We start from the raw sequence: 23,381 nt of genomic DNA, 5'->3' as shown, positions 1-23,381 counted from the left end.
CTGATTCTGAATGGTGGTGAGTTGTATAATTATTTCATTATACATTACAATGTAATAATAACGTAAATAAAATGGACAATGAATGTAATGCACTTGAATCATCCCAAAACCATACTCTGCTGCCCCAGTCCGTGGGAAAATTGTGTTCTATGAAACTCGTTCCTGGTGCCAAAAAGGTTGGGGACCTCTGATCAACGCAATAAAGGATCTACAACTTAACCATTAGGTGAACTTTTAACATTTGCTGTTGAGCAGAGAAAGCACAATTCTTGTTGCCACTCAAACAGAATTCTGTCTTGGATTAATAATTTTTTCACCTATGTTATTCAGAAAATTCACAAACAAAATATAGCGGGGTGACATGAGAAATGTTAATGAATGTACTTTTTTTCCTCTGTGACCCCTACTTGCCCCATTAACCTCTATCTGTTTCTCACACCCACTTCAAGTAGGCCTGTAGATTTTCACTGTTCCAGGAATGGGAGCGGTGCAGGTTTTTAAGAATGGCAGCATTCTAAGATGGTCCCAAATCCCAGCCCCTGGAGTACACACACTTTATCTCAACAATTCAATCAAAAACTAGATGCTACTGGGAAGGGATTTTGCAGGTCATTAAAGTCCCAAATCAGCTAATGTTAAAAGATGGGCACTATCTGGGTGGCCTGAACTAATCATATGAGCCTGTAAAACAGATAGTTTTCTCTGGCTACTCACAGCAGTAAAAGTCAGGGAGATGTGTTCTGGTTGGCATGCAAGAAAGCAAACACCCATGTGGTAAACAGCCCTGGGACCATGTGGCAAAGAACTGTGGGTGGCCTCTGCGAGTTGAGAATGGCCCCTGGTTGACAGCTTAACGGAAAATGAGGACCTCAGTTCTATGGTAGCAAGGGAATGGGTGAAAAAGAATGAAGAGGAAAGGAGAAAATGAAAGAAGAAGACAATAAACACCAGATAAGAGCCACAACCTTCTCCAGCAATTTATTTCATCCTGGTAGGACCCTGGACAGAGAATCCAGCCAGAAACTGTGAGATAATCACTTATGTTGCTTTAAGTCCCGAAGTTTTAGATAATTTGTTATGCAGCATAGAAAATGAATATAGAAGCAAGGCTTGGAGCCCAGAAAGAGTGTGAATGCTGCTACTGAGTTAGTGACCAAAAGTGACTGTGTAGAGTGAGAAAGAATTGAGAGAGCCTCTGAGGCCAGATTAGCTTGAAGGACTGCACTCTGAAAGGAAGAGTGACTCTCTGGGGTATATGAAGATGCCATCAGAACAGTAACACAGTAACAATTTAAGCGCTTAATGGGTGGATGCCTGAGGGAAATTTCATGGAGTCCTCACATCCCTGCCTAATCCATGGAGAAGTGCCTAAGAACCCAAGAAAACTTGCTACATGTCAGTGGAAGCCAGAGTGTCAGATCCTGACTGAGAACCCGCCAGCTCCCCTGACTACCAGAAGCTCCAACAGCCTGTCTGATCTGGGGTGGCAGCCAGGAAGAAGGGGGTGTGTGGTGGGGAGAAAAAACCCTAAAAGATTGGACAATGACTGCATTTGGCTGGATGAACCTGGCGGGGACTGGATTAACTTTCTTACCATTTGGGAGAAATGGAGCCTTAATAAGAATAGTTAGCCCACTATAAGAAAAATGTTAAAGTTGCATATTTCCTGCTTGAGATTGTGACTATGAAAGTTGTACAGTCATAAATCATTCTCAATTTACAGAGACATCAAGGAATAGTGAAAAGGGCACTGAACCAGGTTACAGGAATTTGGATCCTGGCACTGTTTCTATTGTTGATTTTTAGGGTACCAGACATTCCACCTCTTTGGGTTTCAGATTCCTCATCAGCTCGTGAAAGGTTTGTATCAAATAATACCTCATGTCTACTCCAGCTCTAATACTTTTTCTCCTGCTAATGAATGGAGCAGGAATGTTTTTCACTCTCATTATTTAGAGTTTGGAATCCTTTAACCTGGTGGTCCAACAGGAACTGGGAAGTTTTGCTATCTGGCGGTTTGAGTGATGATAAAGTCAGTAACTGACAGATGAGCCCATGCTACAGTCATAGAGTCCTTAGGCACCTTACCTCACAGAGAGAGAGTACAGCCCGCTGGTCTCATTGCTGTCTCTGAGAAGGTAGCTGCCGTCACATCCATTTGAGAGGAGAAGTGCTTCGGCTGCATGGCGTGTGAGGCTGCCGTGATACCACCTAGAAAAGAGAGAACAGTGCTTTCACTCAGCCAAACCATGGCATGATGCCCCCCCCTGCACTGGCTTCTCCTTGCAAAGATTATCTAGCAATATTCCTCAAGATTAGCCCAGAGACCCAACTCTCAGCGCCAGCATCAGGACAAGGAAATCCCTGAGTGGGGCCGAAAGGAGAGCAGAGAGTTGACTAAGAGTAGTGTGACATGGGTTGAATTGTGTCCTGAAAGTACTTATGTTGAAGTGCTAACCTCCCAGCACCTCAGAATGTGACCTTGTTTGGAAACAGCATCTTTAACAAGTTGAAAGAAGTCATGGCCGGGCGCGGCGGCTCATGTCTGTAATCCCAGCACTTTGGGAGGCCGAGGAGGGTGGGATCACCTGAGGCCGGGAATTTGAGACCAGCCTGGCCAACACGGTGAAACCTCCTTCTCCACTAAAAACACAAAAATTAGCTGGGAGTGGTGGCGGGCACCTGTAATCCCACCTACTCAGGAAGCTGAGGCAGGAGAATCACTTGAACCTGGGGGTGATGGAGGTTGCAGTGAGCTGAGGTCATGCCACTGCACTCCAGCATGGAAACAGAGTGAAACTCCATCTCAAAAAAAGAAAAAAAGAAAAAAGAAAAAAACAACAACATGAGGTCATTAGGGTGGACCCTAATTTAATATGACTGGTGTCCTCTTGTAAAAAGAGAAAATTAGGAGACAGACTTGCATAGGGGGAGAACACCACATAAACATGACAGTCACTTGCAAGCCACGGGAAGAGGCCTGGAATAGACTCTCCCTCATGGCCCTCAGAAAGAACTGATCCTGTTGACACCTGGATTTTCAACTTTGAGCCTTCAGAACTGATAGGCCATCGATTTCTGATAGTCAGCTGCCCGGTCTGTGGAGCTTTGTTATAGCAGCCCCAGCAAATTCACACAGTATTGCTTTCTAATCAGAATTGTTTTTTAAAGTCCAAGTCAAAATCCCATAAGAATAGGCTTTGGCCAATTTCCTCCTCCATTTTTTGGTCTCTTGCACCCTTTTTCAAGTGTGTTACCTTTTCATGGGGAGACCTTGGAGCTATAATACTAAAGTCTATTGTCATGAGTGAAAAGAAGCTGGATGGAAGGAACCCAGATGTGTTGTAGTGCGAAGTAAACGGCATCAAGTATTGTTTCAGCCTGAAAAATATCTGAAGAACTAGGGAGTGCCCAAGGAGATTCAAATTGATCTTTGTGTTTTAGGAAAGGTAATATGTATCTAGGGTTAAAAAAAAAAATCCAAATTGTCCAAAAGGAGACATGGCGAAACATGTTTTCCTCATCCTTGGCCCTCAGGCTCCCTGCTCCTTTCCCAAGGACACCATGGTAACATTTTCCTGTACTTCCTATTAAGAGATAGTGTATGCACCTATCGGGATTGGGTGTGTACCTCCACTCTTGATTCAACAAACATATGAGCATTATTTATTATTTTTATTTTTTAGGCATATTGCTCTGCACCATCTTTCTTTTCACTAATGACAGGTCATTCACATTTTTTTAAGTGACGTCATGGAAACGTGCAATGTGATGATTAGGATTGTGGCCTCTGGGGTTGCTTTGCCTGGGTCCCAATCCAGGTGGTACCTCTTACTATCTGTATGGCCTTGAACATGTTACTTAACCAATCTGAGTTTTGATTCCTCATGTTTAAAATAGTATGAATAATAGGCATACCTCATAGGCCAGTTGTGATTCCTGCACATGTTAACGTGGGTGACGTGCTCCATAAGCCTGGTGACTAAAGCAGCGCTTAGTAGGTGTTAATCACTACCAGGAAGCCACTGAGACCCACAAAGCCATAACTTTCAATTTACCCTCTGTGGCACGATCTTCTTATTGCTCAGATATAATTTTTGGTTACTTTTTATTTAGATCAGATAACAGAAAGCTAGATAGCAGAGGCAGTTGTTGACTGCTAGGGTCCACAGTTCAGATCAGTGAAGATGAAAGAGAGACAGGCAATTATACTAATAATGTCAGTGTGATGAACTAAATGGTATTAGAGAGGTGTGTATAGTGTACAAAGGTTTTGAGGCATAGCCGTGTTCTGGCAGTAAGGGATCTTGTTGTCACGAACCACACTGGTATCCACTGTGACATCTCTGTGGAATAGAATTTTGGCCTGAGTAATAAAGAGTGAGTGTAAGTGCATCTGTGGAAGGAAATTTCTACATTGGTCTCCAAGATACTTGTTTTCTAAATCTGCATTTCCTAATGCATGTTTCTTAGCATATTTTATCTTCGGGGCCAAGATGCTTTCATCCTGTATTAAAAATATATTTGCTAGCTGAAAGCAATGGCATGAAACATTTTATAAAAATAATCAGAGAGCTGTTTACCCAAAGCAGCTCCATTCATTGAACTGATTGCCAGACAAGTTTAAATCTGTTCACTACAAAATGCTTTCAATGAACGATTGAAAAATTATAAGTGAAGCAATAATAAACTTCAAGTTCAACTGAAGCTAAAATTCTAATTCTTTTTGATATGTGAAATTGCCACAAGGTCATAAAAACTTAGATGTATTTTGCCAATAATTAATTTTATAATAAATATTTTGGCATAAGGTTCAATTTGAGCCAGAGACTGCTTGTTTAAACCAATATTTGATTCACAAAATTCCAAAATATTTAAAGGATTTGGACATTCCTTTGGATTATCTTCAATAGAATTGGAAGTGTGTGTTTAAAGCATTTATAGAATTTTTCTGACCTTTAATTATAGCCTGATAACAGTTTTTACTAAGAATGTTTTAATCATAATTTTAAAAATAATAACTAAATACCACAAATACATAAGAAATACTTGAGTATAATGCAAGAAGAATCACATTGTGCTGCAGTCTGGAAAATTCTTGGAGAGTGCAATTCCTTGTTGGCAGCTTTGCTTGAGTCAGTACTGCCTTTTCAGGATTTTACAGACTCCAGGGCCTGGGCAAGCCCAAGATACAGCTTTCCAGGCAGCCACCTACATGCCATGATGTCAGTGGTGTAATAAGGATCTTCATTCTCCAAATAGCTTTTCCACAAAAAACTAAATTTCCCCTTTTAATTAAGTTAAGCTTTCCTTTCCTGGAACATTTTGATAAGCATTATTTCTTCGATAGGAATGAATATATATCCTAATGACATTGTGTATCCTTTGTAGAAATATGTCTACCTTTGATAAGGATGATTCAAGAGTGTGTCCATAAAAGTTAAAAATAGAGTTAAGTTAGTAGTTTTCCCATAATCAACCTTTTCTACCTTCAATCTTTGCTTCAGTTCTGTGCAAGGCATTATTCTAGGCAGGTCAAAGGGAACAAAAATGGAAAAACTCCAGACTGTGTGGCAAGAAACCAATAATCTAGTCGGGAGGATAAGACAAGTAGATTGCAAGAGAGATACACAAGTATATCCAAGAGAGAATAAAATACCCAAGGGGTGTTCTAAGAAGGAGGATCAAAATCAGGTTCCATGAATGAGCCAACATCTGTATAGCCTTGAAAGATAATGGTTTTATTTTTAAGTGTCTATTACCTTTTATTCTGATTATAAAGCGTATGCAGTAAAAATTAAAATATAGACATGTAAAGAAGTGAAAGTATAAGTGTTTTACAGAAGAGGAAAGATGTGTTTCAAATAAATAATCTCGCTATTAACCAGAGAAATGCAAATTAAAATAATCTGATGTTTTTCTTTATCCACCAGATTGGTTATAATGAAAGGGTTAGATAGTATTAAGCATTGGAGAATTTGGGCAATGGTTGTTATTGTCCGTTGTTGCCAAGGGTCTGAGTTGGAGGGGAATTTGCACATAGGGTGTGACTGAACCTGCTCATATGACCAGTGATTCCACTTCTAGTTTCCCCCTAGTGAAACACCCACACATGAGCAGAAGGAAATATAAACAAGGGTGTTCACTGCAGAATTGTTAGTAAGAGTTAAAAATCTAGAGCCATCTTAAATGTCCACAAATATGGAGATGATAAATAAAGCTGAGTGCTAAAAGGATGAGATTATGTAAAAAGCTAACCAGAAGGGCCGGGCATGGTGGCTCATGCCTGTAATCCCAGCACTTTGGGAGGCCAAGGCGGGTGGATCACAAGGTCAAGAGATCGAGACCATCCTGGTCAACATGGTGAAACTCCGTCTCTGCTAAAAATACAAAAAATTATCTGGGCATGGTGGTGCGTGCCTGTAATCCCAGCTACTCAGGAGGCCGAGGCAGGAGAATTGCCTGAACCCAGGAGGCGGAGGTTGCAGTGAGCCGAGATCACGCCATTGCAGTGCAGCCTGGGTAACAAGAGCGAAACTCCATCTCAAAAAAAAAAAAAAAAAAGTTAACCAGAAGTGTTTGAAAAGCTGTGAGCATAGTTTTGGTTGCCAGGTAATGAGGGCAGGGAAATGGGGTGCTATTTTTATTTTGTAAGAGGGTTCCAGGGATACTTAACATCCTACCATCATACAGTTTTGAACAACCAAGAATTGTCTTGTTCATGATGTTAATTACACCCCCGACTGAGGATCCCTGAAGATGTGTGTATATACACACATACACCAAAGTTGATACATCCCTAAATATATTGCAAAGTTAGAGGAACTAGTTGCAGGCACCAAATGATATTACTTAGTTTTAACATGCTCCCCTATAAAAAAGCAAAAACACAAATTCACTTACATATTAAGATACTTAAAAACATAAAATAAGAGTTTTAAAAATATATACCAAATTCATAAGTATGATTTTCTTTGTAGAGGGAAGCAAAATTGGTTCAAAGGAGACTTTAAGGAAGGAACCAATTCAAAGGAACCAGAATTGTCAACAAAGGAGACTTAAGCCCCATCGAATTTTTCTAATTTAGCTTATTCTAATAAAAAATAGTTTCTATATAAATTGAGTAACTACAAATTTAATTAGAAAAAAAGAAAAATGCTAATTTTTTCCTTAATCCAACATCCAGAGATAACCCTATTAAAAATTGGCCTTATTCTTTCATTTGTTCAGCTACTGTTCATTGAGTGCTTGGACTGGCCTCGGCACTTAGGTGAAGACTGAGAGAGAAAAAGAGAGAGAGATAGTGAGAGAGAGAGAAAGAGAGAGAGAGAAGAAGAGAGGAAAAGAGAGTTTGGTTTCTTCCCATTAAAAGTCTGGTGGGGTTTGGAGCTGCAACTGTTCAGGGAGATATAACATGGGCAGGAAGGGCAGCAGCAAAGGCCTAGAAGCGAGGGAATGCCAGGTGTGTATGAGAATCAGAACACCACGCAGTCATGTGAGAATTCAAAGAGAATGACGAAGGACAGCAGTTGGGCATGGTGAGAGATGAAGCTGGAGGACACTGAGACTGTATACGTGGCACTGGATACTGACAGTTCCTTGTCTGATGTTTATAGAGCCTCTTGCGGCTTAATATGCATATCCAATAGCTCATTACATAAAATCATAGTTGCACAGACCTTAAAGTTCCTATAATTACAACTATATTCAATTTTTTTTTTTTCCTAGATGGAAACTGGCTCTGTCACTCAGGCTGGAGTACAGTGGCACTATCTTGGCTCGTTGCAACCTCTGCCTCCCAGATTAAAGTGATTTTCGTGCCTCAGTACCCCTCGTAGCTGAGACTACAGGCATGCGCCACCACGCCTGGGTATTTTTGTATTTTTAGTAGAGATGGGGTTTCATCATGTTGGCCAGGCTGGTCTTAAACTCCTGACCTCAGGTGATCTGCCTGGCTTGGACTCCCAAAGTGCTGGGATTACAGGTGTGAGCCATTTGCATGGCCAGAACAATATTCAATTTTTAAAAATTTGAATATTCCAATTATTAGGGATAAGAGGCAGATTTCAATGGTCTGAAGCTTATAAAATCTGGAGGTGTCCTTAAGAAAAATTATACAAAATTACAAAATAGAAAAGAATATTTATTTAAAATGAGAAATCACAAATTACAAATTTAAAAAACTGAAAAATATCACAAACATTAGAAAACTGAGAAAATAACTTATTTTTATTAATTAACTGTTGAATAGCACCTTGTAATTTTTTTCTTATATTTTTGCTGTCCGGCATTTGATTGTCTGTTCATATAATAATAATTTAATAATATAATTTTCTATAGAGGGAATGGAATGATAATGTTCAGACTTTCATCTAGAACACTTAAAAAAAATTCCTGGCAGTATAGAAAAGCTGTTTTCAGCTTCTCAATGTGACGTTGGTAATGAAGGTTTTATAGCTGCCTTTGTCTCTGGTAGTTTCCTCAGGTAGTCCTTCTGCTGCAACAATTTTTAACTTATTTGCTATGTGACCCCCTGGCAAGTAGCAACCTCAGTTTTCTCATCCATCAAGGTGACTAGTAAGAATGCCTAGGAAAAAACTTTTTTTTTTTTTGAAATGGAGTTTCACTCTGGTCAACCAGGCTGGAGTGCAATGGCAACCTCCACCTCCTGGGTTCAAGCAATTCTCCTGCCTCAGCCTCCAGAGTAACTGGAATTATAGGCACGTGCCACCACACTCAGCTAATTTTTGTATTTTTAGCAGAGACAGGTTTCACCATAATGGCCAGGCTGGTATCAAACTCCTGACCTCAGGTGATCCACCAACCTCAGCTTCCTAAAGTGCTGGGATTGCAGGTGTGAGCCACTGTGCTCGGCCAGAAAACCTTCTTATTTTCATATATTGGAACAATTTTCTTCTTTTATAAACTTTTTATACAATTCTTTAACTTTTACAGAAAAAAGCTAGAAAATTAAAGAGTACATTGTGAATATGCTAGACATTGTGCAAGGTGCTAGGAATACACTTTTATGCAGCTGGGAATAAGTTCATTTTCCTGAAACTAAAAAGAAGAAAAAAAAAATTCTTCCAATCTCATTTTCCCTGAAGATGCAAAAAAGAGCAAGAAACTCCTATGTACTTTAGAAACAATGTTATAGTCTCCATTTTCCGCAAGGTTCCAACATTGTCATAATCATGTCTCGAGGCTAATAGAATAAACAGAGCAAAGACTGATCAGGCTCCAAAAGAATATTTGTACTGGGTTTTTAAGATTATGAAAACCAGCAATTCACTTTGCAGGAAACTGTGGTATTATCCTTTCCATGGTACAGTAAAAAAGTAGGAAATACCCGCCCACTAAAGAATTTTCATCGTTGCCTCTTAGTAAGATACAGAAAATAAACTCAGCCACAAAGAATGCAGACAGGCTAGACTGAGAAAGCTTGTCCTCAGTTCAGTCTCCTTTCCTTTCATTCTGGGGCCTCTTTGAGCTGGAATCATCTGGAAAATTGCTCTAGAATAGTGGAAACTTCACAGTTTCTTATCCCTTGAGTTTTATTGTTTTAATTTACTAATCTACATTTATACCTCATTTGTTCTGTTCTTTAAAGGAGAGACTTTTAAATTTTTTGAAGTGACTCAGAATAAAATACATTTTGTCACTCTGTATATATAAACATACATATGTCACAAACACAAAAAACAAAAAGTTATAGGACGTAACACTTATCTTTCTATATGCTATTTACTTAATATTTTCTTTTCTCTTTATTTTGAATGAATATTGATATGACCCATTAAATTCACTTTAAGCCTACTAATAGGTTTTACCTGGTGTTTGAACAACAATGCAAAGCTTTGCTACTGAAAGTACGGACCAACAGCATCAGCATCACCTGGAATCTTGTCAGAAATAAGCAACTGAAGTGTTGGAATAATTTTTAAATCTAATATTACTCTTATCCAAGCTTTGCCTGTGTATTGCTAATGATAGGGAACTCAGTACTGTACAAGTACCTGATTCATGGTCAGAACTCTTGGGCTTCACTGAATTGCCATTTTTTGCTGTATAGATGGCTTTCAGCAGATGGTTTCAGAGCTGCTTCTTGGAGTTACACAGATGATACTTATAGAAAGCATCAAAAGCATTTAGAATGTACTTGCTTCTTTCTTTCCATCATCTTCAACTTTTCCTTTTATGGCAGGCTTTCAGTTCCTTTATTATCCAGGGACCTTATCACCCAGAGACCTCATCTCTTCTGAAAACATTTCAAACTTTAAAAATCTATTTTAACATTAAGCTCTGACCTGCAAAACAGGCAGCACAGGAGCTTCCTTATAAAGCAGGCTGAGATTGCATTAGTTTCTTCACAATTGCATCACACGGCTGATTCACACTGAACTTACTGATGATTAGAACTTCCAATTAGGTCGTTTTCCTCATCTGCACTTATAAGAGTGATGGTTTTCTAATCAAGTACAATAAGAAATTTTTTATTACTGGGAAATACCAAGTGAAAAGGGATGCTAATGCGCAGCCAACTTGGATCACACACAACCTCAGGCCCCACCCTTAACCTGCTAAGTCTCACGTGATTGTTACGCAGTATAGAGTTTAAGGAGCATGCATGGGAAGGAGTCTTGGGCCTGAAAACTTTGATTCACTTCAATAATGTGAACAGTTTGAGTTCCTAGAATTTGGCATCTGGAGAGAAGGGCGTAGCAAAGAACTAAGTGACTTTTCAGTATCAATGAAATGTAAAAGAGAAGGATCTGCAGGTTTACATAGAAGAATCACCAAATAGCTGCTATCTTAGTGATATGGACAGTATATATTATAGCATAGGAAAGGGAGCTCAAAGTGTGCTGAAATGATCAGAGAAGACTTCATGGAGGAGGAAGATGATAAACTGCAGCTTGAAGAATGAACACAAAATTCATTAGGCAGTAAGAGGCATTCTGAGAGGAGAAATGACATAAGCAAAGGCATTGGCAGTGACATGTGCTTAGTGTATCCGGGCAACCAAATGCCTAGTTGGAGCACAGGGTCCCTGTTGGGGGGTGATGCAAAAGAACTCTGGATGAACTGGTGGACATGGAAAACAATCTGGTACTTTAAAACACATGCCACACATCCATTTAGATTGTATATTTGTGATGACAAAGTTTCTTAGTAACTCATGTCTACAGATAATTCACGTATTTAATGATACATTTTCCCTGCCTAGAAATGATACATGAAATAGAACCTCAAGTCTGTCCCATTAGAATGATAAAGAGGATATACATTTCAACCCAAAGTGGGAACAAAAATTCCCGATTGTGTGAAAGCAGCCAAAATGCCCTGGAGTTGAACAGCCAACAGAAGCATTGTTCTTTGGAAAATGTTCTCTCATTTCTTCAAAGTTGTTCTCATTTTTGTATGACACTGACACCCCTCTAAAGTATGTGGACTAAAGATGACAAATGCATAACATATGTGCCACACCCCTTCTTTAAGGTCATACATAGCACAGCTAATTGATGTGTAGTTTTTGCTGAGCCTATACTGAGCCTCACAATCTTTCTGAACACAATGGTGATAGAACATAAGATGAATCTATTAGTCATTCACACACTAAAGGTTAATCTGTTCTTATCACTTGAACTATTCCATGGGATTGCTTGGCTGCTGATTTCATTCATGCGTATTTGTTCATAGAGTTGGGGCTAGATGACTTTGATTTTGTGAAAGATAAAATGTTTGGTCCTCTATACCATTAGAAATCATGGGTTTAGGATAAGAGACTGCCTTGGGTAACTTAAGAGCTACCAATGCTGCAATTTATATTAGAATCAGGCTGTAACATACCTAAGACAGACATCATTGCCCACACAAGCCTGTCAAGTCACATGTTCACAAGTGTGGGCTTATTTTTCCATTGATAATAGCAATGGATGTGGTTCAAATAGAGAGAACCAAGCAGAGGCCATATAAAGGATTTTGGAAGTTCTTACACAGTCTCAGACAGGTGTAGTGTGATATACAGGGGAGGCCAAGAAAGATTCCCCAGAGTTTCTCCAATAGGGACGTCTGTGATGGAACCAGCATGGCTACATTTTTTAAAACTACTCTTCTAAATGCCCATGTTTACATGAGCTAAGAGCAGAGATAAATGGTAAGGCCAGCTGCCCCAGGCTTTAGAAAACAGACTTGAATGATGACAGAGTATGTGAATATCTCACTGATCCATGAAGAAAAGGCAGGCCCCAAGTTTTCTGGTGGGAGTCAAGGCTCAGCTAATGGAAATCAAAACTGAAAGGGAGGAGAGAATTCTGTAGGAGTTAGAAACCAGGATAAACCTGTCCTTGAAGGAGTCTGAGAAATGAAGCAAGAAGCTCTGGAAGATGAAAACACAGAGACAGACAGAGATGGAGACTCAGAGATTCAGAGACAGAGGGGTACAAAGACTCAGAGACAAGAAAGTCAAAGAGCTGCAGACAGACAGATAGAAATATAGACACAAAACTCAAGAGACCAAGGTAGACCCACCAGCCCACACAGATAGCCAGAAGCACATCGGGACAGAGACTTAGGAAACACACCTGCAGACCCAAAGAGTGATCCAAGAGACAGGGGCAGAGAAAACAAAGGACAAAATGCATCTTTAAAAATAAAGAGAAATCCACAGAGCCTGACCCAGCTGGACCAAGTTATCCAGGGAAGTCAGACTTGAACAGACCTGAGGGACAGAGCCGCTACTTGTGGGAGGGGTAAAAACTGCACCTCACTGTGCTGAGAGCCTTCTCTTCAGTCCCCAGGGACGCCTTCACAGGGCAGGAACGGCTGCAAGATCAAAAGAGCACCATTGCTCCCCAGTAATTGAGGCTCAGGGAACATTTTATTTGGATTGGAAAAAACACTTCATGGATTGAACTTGAAAACGCCTAGAATGACTAAGCAGGAAATGAAAATCAGAGGTTCTCTTAGGAGGGCTCATCTTCACATAAAATCAAGCTTTATTCTGGGCGGAGTATGGTTACTCTTATACTCATAAAGTGCTGGTTCAGGGTATTGTCTTCGAACTGTGGTTGCTATTGACAACCTACCATTGTGGGCTAGTATAGGAGTCAGAGAAGGTTACTTTCAGGAAGCTTCAGTTACAAGAACTTTAGGGTCTGTAAAAAAAATACAAGGAGATTCTTGTTTCATTAATTGTCTCTTCTGTATTCCACGGTTCCGATCATACCTCTAACCAATGTCAGTTTATTCCATCAGTGAAAACCACTGGACATAAGGGGACTGAGTGAATCTGAATATGATGAATGCAAGTACATGATCAGCATTGGTGCAGTGGAAAGCTCACTGGCTGAAGTTAAGAGCCTTGCGTTCTGGTCTTAGCCTTGACTCCACATGGGGCAATTCAACAAACAATTAAACATCTGCTCTTTATTTGGTGGTATGTTCAGATGGAGAAGGCAAAGATGAATAACCCACTGTCCTGCTCTTAAGGAGTTCACCATTGAAAGGAGTTTACTGTGCTCTAGCCTAAAGCAGGTGGCTAAACCACTTAGTACCTCAGGAGTGACATCTGCAAAATGATTCTAAGATCATCTGGTGAATCAACCTAAAACATACCATCAAACTAGTATAAGTCAGAACTCTAGGAGCAGTAACCTGAAACCCAGGAAAATTTAGAATTTTATAGTGATAAAGCAAATGATGAGTTACAATATATTTGTGAGACATTAAGGTTTTCAAAATTTCTTTGTACACAAAATCAGTAGCACCGGTTTTGTTTTGATGTGAATCACTTATTTTGCTTAGCTCAATGGAATTACTGAATTCTACCCTTGTTCCATTCTGGCGATTCCCAGGTCAGCATTTCTAGTTTCCTACTCACCAACCTGCAAACTACCTCACCAATTAATTGTCTTGGCTCTAGCCCCATTGCCACCCATCATGCTGAACTACCACATTAATCTACCTAAAAACAAAACATGGTGACTGTGTAATTCCACATTCCTACAAACCTTCAGTGAGTCCACATTGTTCATTGACCTAATCTATTTTAGGCCTTCAGGAATCTAGATCAACCTAAATATCCACACGTTCATAGAGGGAAACAGGCTGGCCCAGAGCTGACTTTGAGACAGATCAAGAAGCAGATGATAGAAAAATATCCTACCAAAAAGCAAAAGCAAAATTATACACAAAATATGACTACAGTTCAATCTTTCTCTCTCTCTCTCTCCCTCCCTCTCTCTCTCTCTCTCTCTCTCTCTGTGTGTGTGTGTGTGTGTACAGAAAAAATACTACAAAAACTGTAATCAAGATGAACAATGTTATTTTAGGTGGTAGAACACGGCTGACATTTTAGCGCTTTTCTTTATATTTTGATGCTTCTCTTTATTTCTCTAATTTTTAATTAATATATATTACCATTACTTTTAACAATTTATTATAAATAATTTCAGATATACTGGAAAGTAGAAAAACAGCATAAATGTTACCTGCATTTAAATAATACTCATATTTTAGGCAGAATAATTTTTAACCTTCTGCCACATTTTTAATACAATGTTTAATTTGGAATCTTTTGATGAACAGTTTTAAGGTAAATTACAGGGCCGGGTACGGTGGCTCACACCTATAATCCCAGCACTTTGGGAGGCCAAGAGATCCAGACCATCCTGGTCAACATGGTGAAACTCCCTCTCTACTAAAAATACAAAAAACTAGCTGGGCATGGTGGCGCGTGCCTGTAATCCCAGCTACTCAGGAGGCTGAGGCAGGAGAATTGCCTGAACCCAGGAGGCGGAGGTTGCAGTGAGCCAAGATTGCACCATTGCACTCCAGCCTGGGTAACAAGAGCGAAACTCTGTCTCAAAAAAAAGAAAGGTAAATTACAGCTATCCTGACACTTTAACCCTAAATAATTGAACATGCATCTCTAAAAAGTGACATTCTTTTACATGAACATCATACTGTTACCAAAACAAGTGATTGCTCTTATGCTTTTTAAAGTTATAAACATTTTTTAAATAAAGAAGGTCTAACAACAGATAATGGGAGCAGATGCTAGTGGGCAGGGTCGGGGGAGCATGACCGTGGAGAAGGCTGAGGTCAGCAAGAAACACCAATAAGGCCCAGCAGTGTGCACTGGGCTCCTGATAGAGGCAGGTCTCTATCAGGGAGCAGGAGCCAGAAGTCTATGGGGTCAGCCTAGGAATTTATCCTCTAGGGGAGTTGGTGGGAGCCAGAAATTAACACAGGCTTTAAAAAATGTCTAAGAGTATGGTTATAAAAGCAGAATTGCAAGAGAAAAGCCAGGTGGAAGCTTCTCATAGAATGAGACTGATGGAGATAAAGACCAGGACCAGACCACCTGAACGCTGATGAAGCAGGTGGGTCCTGGGGATTGGGTGGATCTGAGCCCATGTGAGCTTTTTCAATTCTGAATCCTTGTATATTTTGGTACCTTCACTCACTTACTCATGCCATCTTCTCTGTAGAAAATGTCACCTTTTCTAACTTCAATTGACAAAAGTCATATCAGTTCCAAGGCCATCTTCTCCACTTCCAATGTGAGGGAGATAGCCTTCCATATGAGGTTGTTTTATCTAGACACTGTTACAGCCCTCAGCCCACACAACACTGCATTCTAACTCCACATACATATGAAACCTCCATCTCTGCAAAGCCATGCCTCCTTTTTTTGTGGTCACCCCTATGCTGCCTTGCTTGACGTCATCATTCAACAGATCTATGACTGAATAGACACTGAATGGATGAAACAAAGTGACTCCACCCAACGTGGACAATCTATGGGACAGATTTCCACTTGTAAGTAGAAGGAAGTTGCCCTTCAGAGGAACAGAAAAACACCGCAACTGAAGAGGAAATTCACTTGAGTTAAGAAGAGATGGAACTGTACACTAGTTACATACTAATTATACAACCACATTAGAACCACCTTCTGTTTTTAGAATCCAAGATTACAGAATTGTGCACAGAAGAGGAACAAGCTGTATTGCTCTAGTTGGTGTCATACCTCTATAAACAGGTTCCACTGAAATTTTGACTTTATGTCCCTTAGCTGAATAAATTTTTCTAGTCCTGAAAATGAAATCTACACAAAATTCAATAATGCTCTGATAACTCGGATACTGGCCTGGCTTTGTGTGCATGTGCATGCATATTATGTGAGGAACAGAAAGAATAATGTCTTTTATAGTAAACTTTGTTATAATCACAGAACTTTCTTTGCTTCTGTCAGTTCATGTTAAGCACTAGGAACATGCACTAGTGTAATAAGACGGGAGAAATTTGATGAAAACCAGGAGGTTGCATTAGTGGTCAAGCATGAAGGCTCTGGAGCAAAAGCTCTTGGATTTGAAGGTACGTTAGAATGGAATCTCGAGCATGTGACTAAAACGCTTTACTTTTCTCGTCTGTAAATGGGGATGACAATTACTAACAATACCCACCTCATAGCAGTGTGTGAATTAAATAGGTTTACATGGGCAAAGAGCTCAAACAAGAGCCTGGAACATGATAAGCATCTAATAATTACTAATTGCCATTATTAGAATGTCTATCTTCTACCAGTAGGCTCTACAAAACAGCACCACACAGTGGAAAGCTCTGGGGTAAGTTCCTAGGTGTGTCTCTCAGCTCCCTACTTACAAAGTCTGTGACCTAGATTGTATATATATTGAAGGATAATAAGTATAATAAATTTATTGACATCACCTTTTATCTATGAAAAGAGTATGATGATATCGTATTGAAAGTGTTACTGTGAAAGCTAAATGGCATAATGCATGTGAGTGGCATGGTGCTGGCACATAGTAGGTGGTCAGTCAATTAGGACTTTCACAACAGGGAAACAACCTGGTTTGTGAAGTCAGCATGAGTTTTGAACACAGACACTCCGAGACTCTAGGCAACCTGATTTTTCTACTCTCGAGTCTCTTCCTATGTAAAGCTGGAATACCAGTGCCTTTTAAAGACCAGAACTAGTGTCCACAAAAAGCCTGTCTTATAATAGGGACTCATTTTGTTTATTATCATTTATTCCTTGGGTCAACAAACCACCAACTGAGGATCAGTTCCTGTCAGATACTTGTTTTAATACGGCTTAGGAGCCAAGAATGGCTGTACATTTTGAAATGCTTGGGGGAAATAGGAGAATATTTTGTGACTCATAAAAATTATATGAAATTCACATTTCAGTATGTAAATGAAGTTTTGTTTGAACACCACTATGGTCCTTTCTTTCTGTGTTCTTTGGTAGTTTTTGCACAACAATGGCAGATATGAGTAGTTGAAGCAGAGACTGTAAGGCCTGCAAAGCCTAAAACGTTGATTATCCAGCACTTTATAAAAAAAGGTTTGCTGCTCTGTGATCTACTCTAATCTTCTCTTATATATGAAGAGTAAGGGGCATAGAAATGAAGAATTAGTTATTAATTTATTTAAATATTCAGAGCTTAGAATCTAGTTCTTTGGCACTGGGCAACCCAGCCGAACACTGACACTTTCTTATACAAGTTGAGATTTGAGAAAGTATATAAAAAAGAGAATGCTTATTATATTTCTTACTTGGAGTTACGACTGACTAGATCATTTGAATATTTAATTTTAAAGTAACCTAAAATATTTTCATTTTATGTTATTTCTTTTGCATTTATACTTATACGTAGCTATGCTATTCCTACATTATCTTATAGTAACCTTTGTTAGAGCCGAAGAATTGCTGAAATTTTAAATCATTTAACTAGCTATTCTATACCAGCTTGTTACTCAGGTGATGTGTCTAGTGTTTATTACTTGTTTTATTTTGCCATCTCTTCATTTTGCAAGCAGGAAACAGCCTGACCCACCTCCTGGCTCCTGGTCCACCTCCTTCTCCTCCCCTAACTCTCCACGCCCGTCACTTCTCGCCTTCCCCACACCCCTTTTTCCCAAGCTCCTACCGTCCTCTGCAAAGCATAAGTTATGCTGAGCAACAAGTTAAGATAGCATGGGGAGAAATGACAGATACAGGTGAGGGGAAGGAAGGCAGGAAACCACACTGCCATGTGTGTACCTATGCAACAATCTTGCATGTTCTTCACATGTACCCCAAAACCTAAAATGCAATAAAAAAAAAGATGGTTTCATTTCTCCTTTGCTTTTGGGTACATTAATGTATTTTAGATGAAAGAAAATTAATATTTTTAGGCTGACACTCTATAAATGAGACATGGAAAAGCACTGTGTTACTGGATTTGGGTGTTTTAGAAAATAATCAGCCTGTACGCTGAGCAAGTTTTATGTGTCCTAGAAAAGGAAGTGATGAATTTGCTGCAGTTCAGGGCTCAATGTACAGGATTTACATATTCCAGAGCCTGAAAAAACAGAGACCCAAAAATAAAGACTTCTGATATTTCTGTAATTTAACCACTAACTTATCTGTTTATGTCTATCAAAAATATAAACAGAATGATTTATCTAAGTACTCAATCTCTTAAAATACTTTAAAAATTAAGTCATTAAAACCAGCCACCTTTTATCTATCAATAATATTAAATCATTCTATTTTTACAGAGGTTTTTGGAAACAAATTAATCAGGTTTGACAGAGATTCTATCTCACCAGTGGTGACATGTTCAAAGAAAAAGTCAGTATTATGTCAGAGTTATGTTCTGTATTCTGCAGAGGCAACGAGTCATTGTCAAGAGCTCTCAAATTGTACCTATGAAAAGTTTATCAGTGAAGCACTGCAGGGGGAAGTACCAGCACTAGCTGGTTGTTAAATATTCAGTTCAATGATGTTAAATTGTTGGCAGCTTGAAATTGTCTATAGCGGGAGCATTTATACCAAGGAACTAGGCAAGTTCTAGAAATCAGGGCTTTCTCCAGCCCTCACCTCACCCCAGGTGTTTTTCCAGCACATTATTGAGTATGCTTAAATAAGTCATATACCTGAGGGTTCTTTTTGGGAGAACAGAAATTTAAAACTGACTGATGGTGATGGTTGTATCACTTGTAAAGTTAGTCAAAAGTATTGAATTTTACACTTCAAATGGGTGAATTTTATGATATGGAAAATATACCTCAATAAAGTTACTAATTGAAATGCCCCTAAACCAACAAACAAAATATCAGCATTTATTTGTTATTTTAAGATTCAAGTACACACCCAGCAGACTTAAAACGAAAAATAAAGCCACATTCATCTAATGTTTTTGGTAGATATATAGTCTATGCAATAATCGTCAACCTAGGGTCTCACTTTGTAATTACTTGGATAGTTTGACAAGAAAACGCCCATCCCTAGAGATACTGAAATCATTTGTCAAGTCTGTGGTTTGGGTGTCAGAATTTTTTTTTTTTTTTTTTTTTTTTTAAACTCCTTGAGTTGTTCCAGAGGACAGCCAAGGTCAAGAACAAGGACTGCAGTTTTCCCAGATAACTACAAGTTGCAATTGCTGAGAAATCATCCTCAGGTTTAATACATGTTCAGGCCTTCTGAAATAGGGAAATCTGGATGTGACTGTACCCCCCCTTTTTTTTGCAGGGAAGTGGGTGAGTCGGTTTTGTATTGAATGTCTGTTCTTCGCACCTGGAGGAAAGACACAGTCCTATTCCCCCGTGGGGTTCACTTACAGTTGCTTTTTGCTATTGGCATCATGGCGGGGCACAGAAACAGCATCTAATTCATCTTTGTCATCTAAGTGTGTTCCCACAGTACTCAACCACAGACTCTGGGTTCAAGGACTGTTTGTTTAACTAAAGGACCAGAATTGAATACATTCCTCTATCTTCTCCTTTGGGGTTTTCTGTTACAGTGGGATGGCAATACAGATACCAGAACATGTGAAGCATTGCAGCTTAATGATCCAGTCAGCCGCGGAGGGTCACAGTTCAGCTTCAGTATTTGGACTTGGTGACCCCTGTGTTGGATGCTCACAGAAGAGCCTTTTACTTCTTCTATCTGGGGATTCAATCTAGAGGGATAGACAGATTCTAGAGCTCTGGCTTCCCAATAAGAGGAGTTTTCTGCAACGGAAATTTCAGGTGTTTTGTCTGATTTGTCAAATGAAAGTAAAGTTCAATTCTGACATTTCAGTTTTATAATCTAAAGACAGGAATTATTGATAAACTTTTACAGTAATACAGCATTAAAAAGATACAATCTCTGCATCCTTAACATGGAGAGATTTCAACTTTATTTTGGTTTTTCTCTGGTTAAGGACATAGCTTGTGGCAGGTTGGACTCCAAGCTTTGCTGTGTAATTGATGTGTGACTAGCAAGCAAGGTATTCAAACCTGTTTGGTGCCTCTTTTCGTCCTTCCTAAGATGAAGATGACAACAGCTCTTATGTCATTGGATTGTTATGAAGATTTAGAGCTATTTATCCACACAGAAGGTACAGGTTTTGCCTCTCCTCCTGCACAGGTGTCAAAGCCAGCCTCCTGGGGATATTCCCAGTGCCTTAGGCAGAAGGCTCAGTTTCTCTAGGAAATCCCCCGTTCCTCTCTTGTGTAATACTTGCTTCTTTAATCAAATACCCGGATGAGTTGTCTCATCTGGGTCCCTTCTTAAAGACAGAACTCTAATGACTCCACCTACCTATACTTACCTATCTGAAGCAGAAATTTTATCCTCTTTCTAAATTGTTGATATTTAAAGGCTCAACGTTGCCCCTCTGGACATACGTACAATACAAAAGCTCACAAATGCAGTATCAGGAGAAAGGAACACATAAGCGAGGCTGTTGCAGAAACTTCCTCATTCTCTGTCTTTTGAAAAAGTCCCTCTCCCTTAACACAGAATGTAGGTAGGCTTTCTGTTTATCTTACCAGCAACACAGTCCTTTTATGTTCCTGGGTCAGTGCTGGAGACTCTTGAACAGCACATTTATTCATAAACCAGAGCAACATCAAGGAAGCAGGCAACATCACCTCCACATCCCAATTCTGTCCCTGTTCTCAAAGAATGCCCAACATTTGATTTTTTTCCCCCGTTTTCTCAACCTACTTGTTTTCACATCTAGAAAAATAATGCATGCGTTCCCAGTGGAATTAGACCCAAACAGGCAGATACCTAACAGATACAAATGAATGAAGTGGAAAAAAATAGAAGGTTGAGGTAGCAGAGGGCAACGAGGCACTGAAAATTGTCATTAATCAAAGTGAGCACGCAGGAGGGAGCACCGCGTCAACGTCCACCCACCAGGCACTTTAAAAGGAGATCTGCTCCCTTACCCCAAGTCCTGGAGCAGCTCAGCTTCTCCATCGGATCTGCTCCACAGATCTGAGGGATCCTGGGTGCTCATCTTCCCTTCTAGAAGTTCTGCTCTGCCCATTCGCGCCCTTCACAGAGGCAGAGAGGGAGACGACTTGGCTGCTCCTGATACCCTCTTGCTCTGTGAGACAGCAGGCTGCTGTGGCTCTGAGTCTCCAAGGCAAGGAAGTGAAACTCGGTCGCTTACTCCTCCCACCACCACCACCCTGGCCTGGAGGCACTGGCTGGAGCGTGCTGTCAGTCAGGAAGTATGAACTTAGGTAGTTACCTCTGAGGACACCCACCCTACATCACGCAACAGGCGGTTGCCATCAAAGAAAATCTGACCACCCCACCTGGGACTGGGCAACAGTGCAAACCTTGCTTCTCCATAATGCTAGCAGCCTCTGGTTTGTAGGGGAGGATGTGTGCACTCTTTCACCCCACCTTCGTTCTGTCTTACACACCAACACAGGGAACACTGAGGAAGCTTCTACATCAGGAACACCCTTAGCGTGTGTGTGTGGGGAGAAACAGAATCAGATCACAAGTTTGACCCCTGAAGTTTGGTATTTTAGCACTTTCGCAATATTTCTGTTTAGTTACCCAGACCTTCTAATATATCCTTGATGCTCCGAAGAGGGATGATTCAGAGACAATTATTTTTTCCTCCATGGAAGAAGGATTAGGAGAGAAGAAGGCAGGAAAAAGTTACAAGGGGCCATTCTGGTACCCATCTAATGGGGCATATTGGAACTCCTGGAGTCTTTTTTTTTTTTTTTTTTTTTTTTTTTTTGAGATGGAGTCTCGCTCTGTCACCCAGTCTGAAGGGCAATGGCTAAATATGGGGTCACTGCAACCTCTGCTTCCCAGGTTCAAGCGATTCTCCTGCCTCAGCCTCCTGAGTAGCTGGGATTACAGGCACCTGCCATTAGTGGTCCTCAATTAGCCCACCCAACTAATGTTTGTATTTTTGTAGAGACGAGGTTTCACCATGTTGGCCAGGCTGGTCTTGAACTCCTGACCTCAGGTGTTCCGCCAACCTTGCCAAAGTGCTGGGATTACAAGCGTGAGCCACTGCGCCCGGCCTGAACTCCTGGAGTCTTTGAGTGCCAATTTCTTCATGAGCCCCCTCACACCTGAATGGCTTTGTGCCCAGATTCATGCGTAGATTCTATCTGCCAGAAATGCTAAAGGGAAATGGCAGTGACTGAATCCTTGAGAAGTGGGACAAAGTGCAGTATCAGATGAGTCAAGAACATATGCTGCTTCCTGCCTTTTCTATGTACCTACAGGTCTGTCTCTCTCTATCCCTTTCTCTCTCTCTCTCTTCCTATCTCGACTCTTTGACTCACTCAGCACTCACCAGGGTGCTCTGTAACTTGTTCTAACAGTGCAGCCCAAGGACCAGCAGCGCAGCGGAGCTGTTCCTAAAGGACTAGAGGCTGCTGGCATCCTGCGTGGTTCCATCCTTCACGTTCCTCCTTATTACCACTGTTCACCCAGGATCGGTGAGACCCTGGGTGACACTGGTTGCCAGTGAGAAATTCCTGAGTGTCAAGAGGCAGCCTGCAGGAGACTTACTTCCGATAAGACATGTGTAAGCACTTGAAATTCTTTTGGCTACAGTTCGTTCACAGAGGAGGACAGGGCCCACTTGAACAGAGAGGCCAGGGCAGGGAGGTATTCAACATGCACACTGCAGCGACAGGGAACAGCCTGGGCCCTAGAGTTCCTGTTCCTTTCCTAGAGCCCTAGAGCCCTTTATTTGGTGTTTTAGTATCTATTTAATTCTCATTTCAGCAAATTCTGGTTATTCTTTTTCTTAACTTATTTGGAAGCGCAATTAGCAAAATTTTCTAAGATGGTCCCGCTTTTTTGTCTCAATCTTCCTGCCTTTGTCCCTTTGTCATGTTGCTGTCCTGTCTATTGCCCTCTCCTTTGATGTCACTGTTCCATTTTGTCACTTACTCCATTTCTCCCGGTATCCCTTCCTTCCCTACCACCTGCCCACCCACTAACCACACATAGTTTTGCAGTGGTAGCAGCTGCAGGAGGCTTACTAGATAGTTTTGACAAAATCTTGGGTATTCATACAAATATTTGGTAACATATGTTTTACATT

General features: G+C 40.3%; 1 protein-coding gene across 1 annotated transcript in view; it reads right to left on the bottom strand.

Annotated features, from left to right (window-relative positions):
• Window positions 1-21,431, bottom strand: part of DAPP1 (dual adaptor of phosphotyrosine and 3-phosphoinositides 1) — a 54,799-nt gene extending 33,368 nt beyond the window's left edge. Inside the window, exons 1-2 of the mRNA XM_003929517.4 lie at window positions 21,238-21,431; window positions 2,089-2,211 (exon numbers count right to left, since the gene is read on the bottom strand). Of these exons, the coding sequence (XP_003929566.1) occupies window positions 2,089-2,211; window positions 21,238-21,338 (224 nt within the window). The 5' untranslated portion in view covers window positions 21,339-21,431. The remainder of the gene's footprint in view (window positions 1-2,088; window positions 2,212-21,237) is intronic.
• Between the last annotated feature and the right edge of the window lie 1,950 nt (window positions 21,432-23,381).

Source organism: Saimiri boliviensis, chromosome 3 (genome assembly GCF_048565385.1).
Source record: "Saimiri boliviensis isolate mSaiBol1 chromosome 3, mSaiBol1.pri, whole genome shotgun sequence".
Classification (NCBI taxonomy): Eukaryota; Metazoa; Chordata; class Mammalia; order Primates; family Cebidae; genus Saimiri; species Saimiri boliviensis.
The sequence above is the reverse complement of the archived record's forward strand: the minus strand, read 5'-3'. Positions and strand labels throughout refer to the sequence as shown.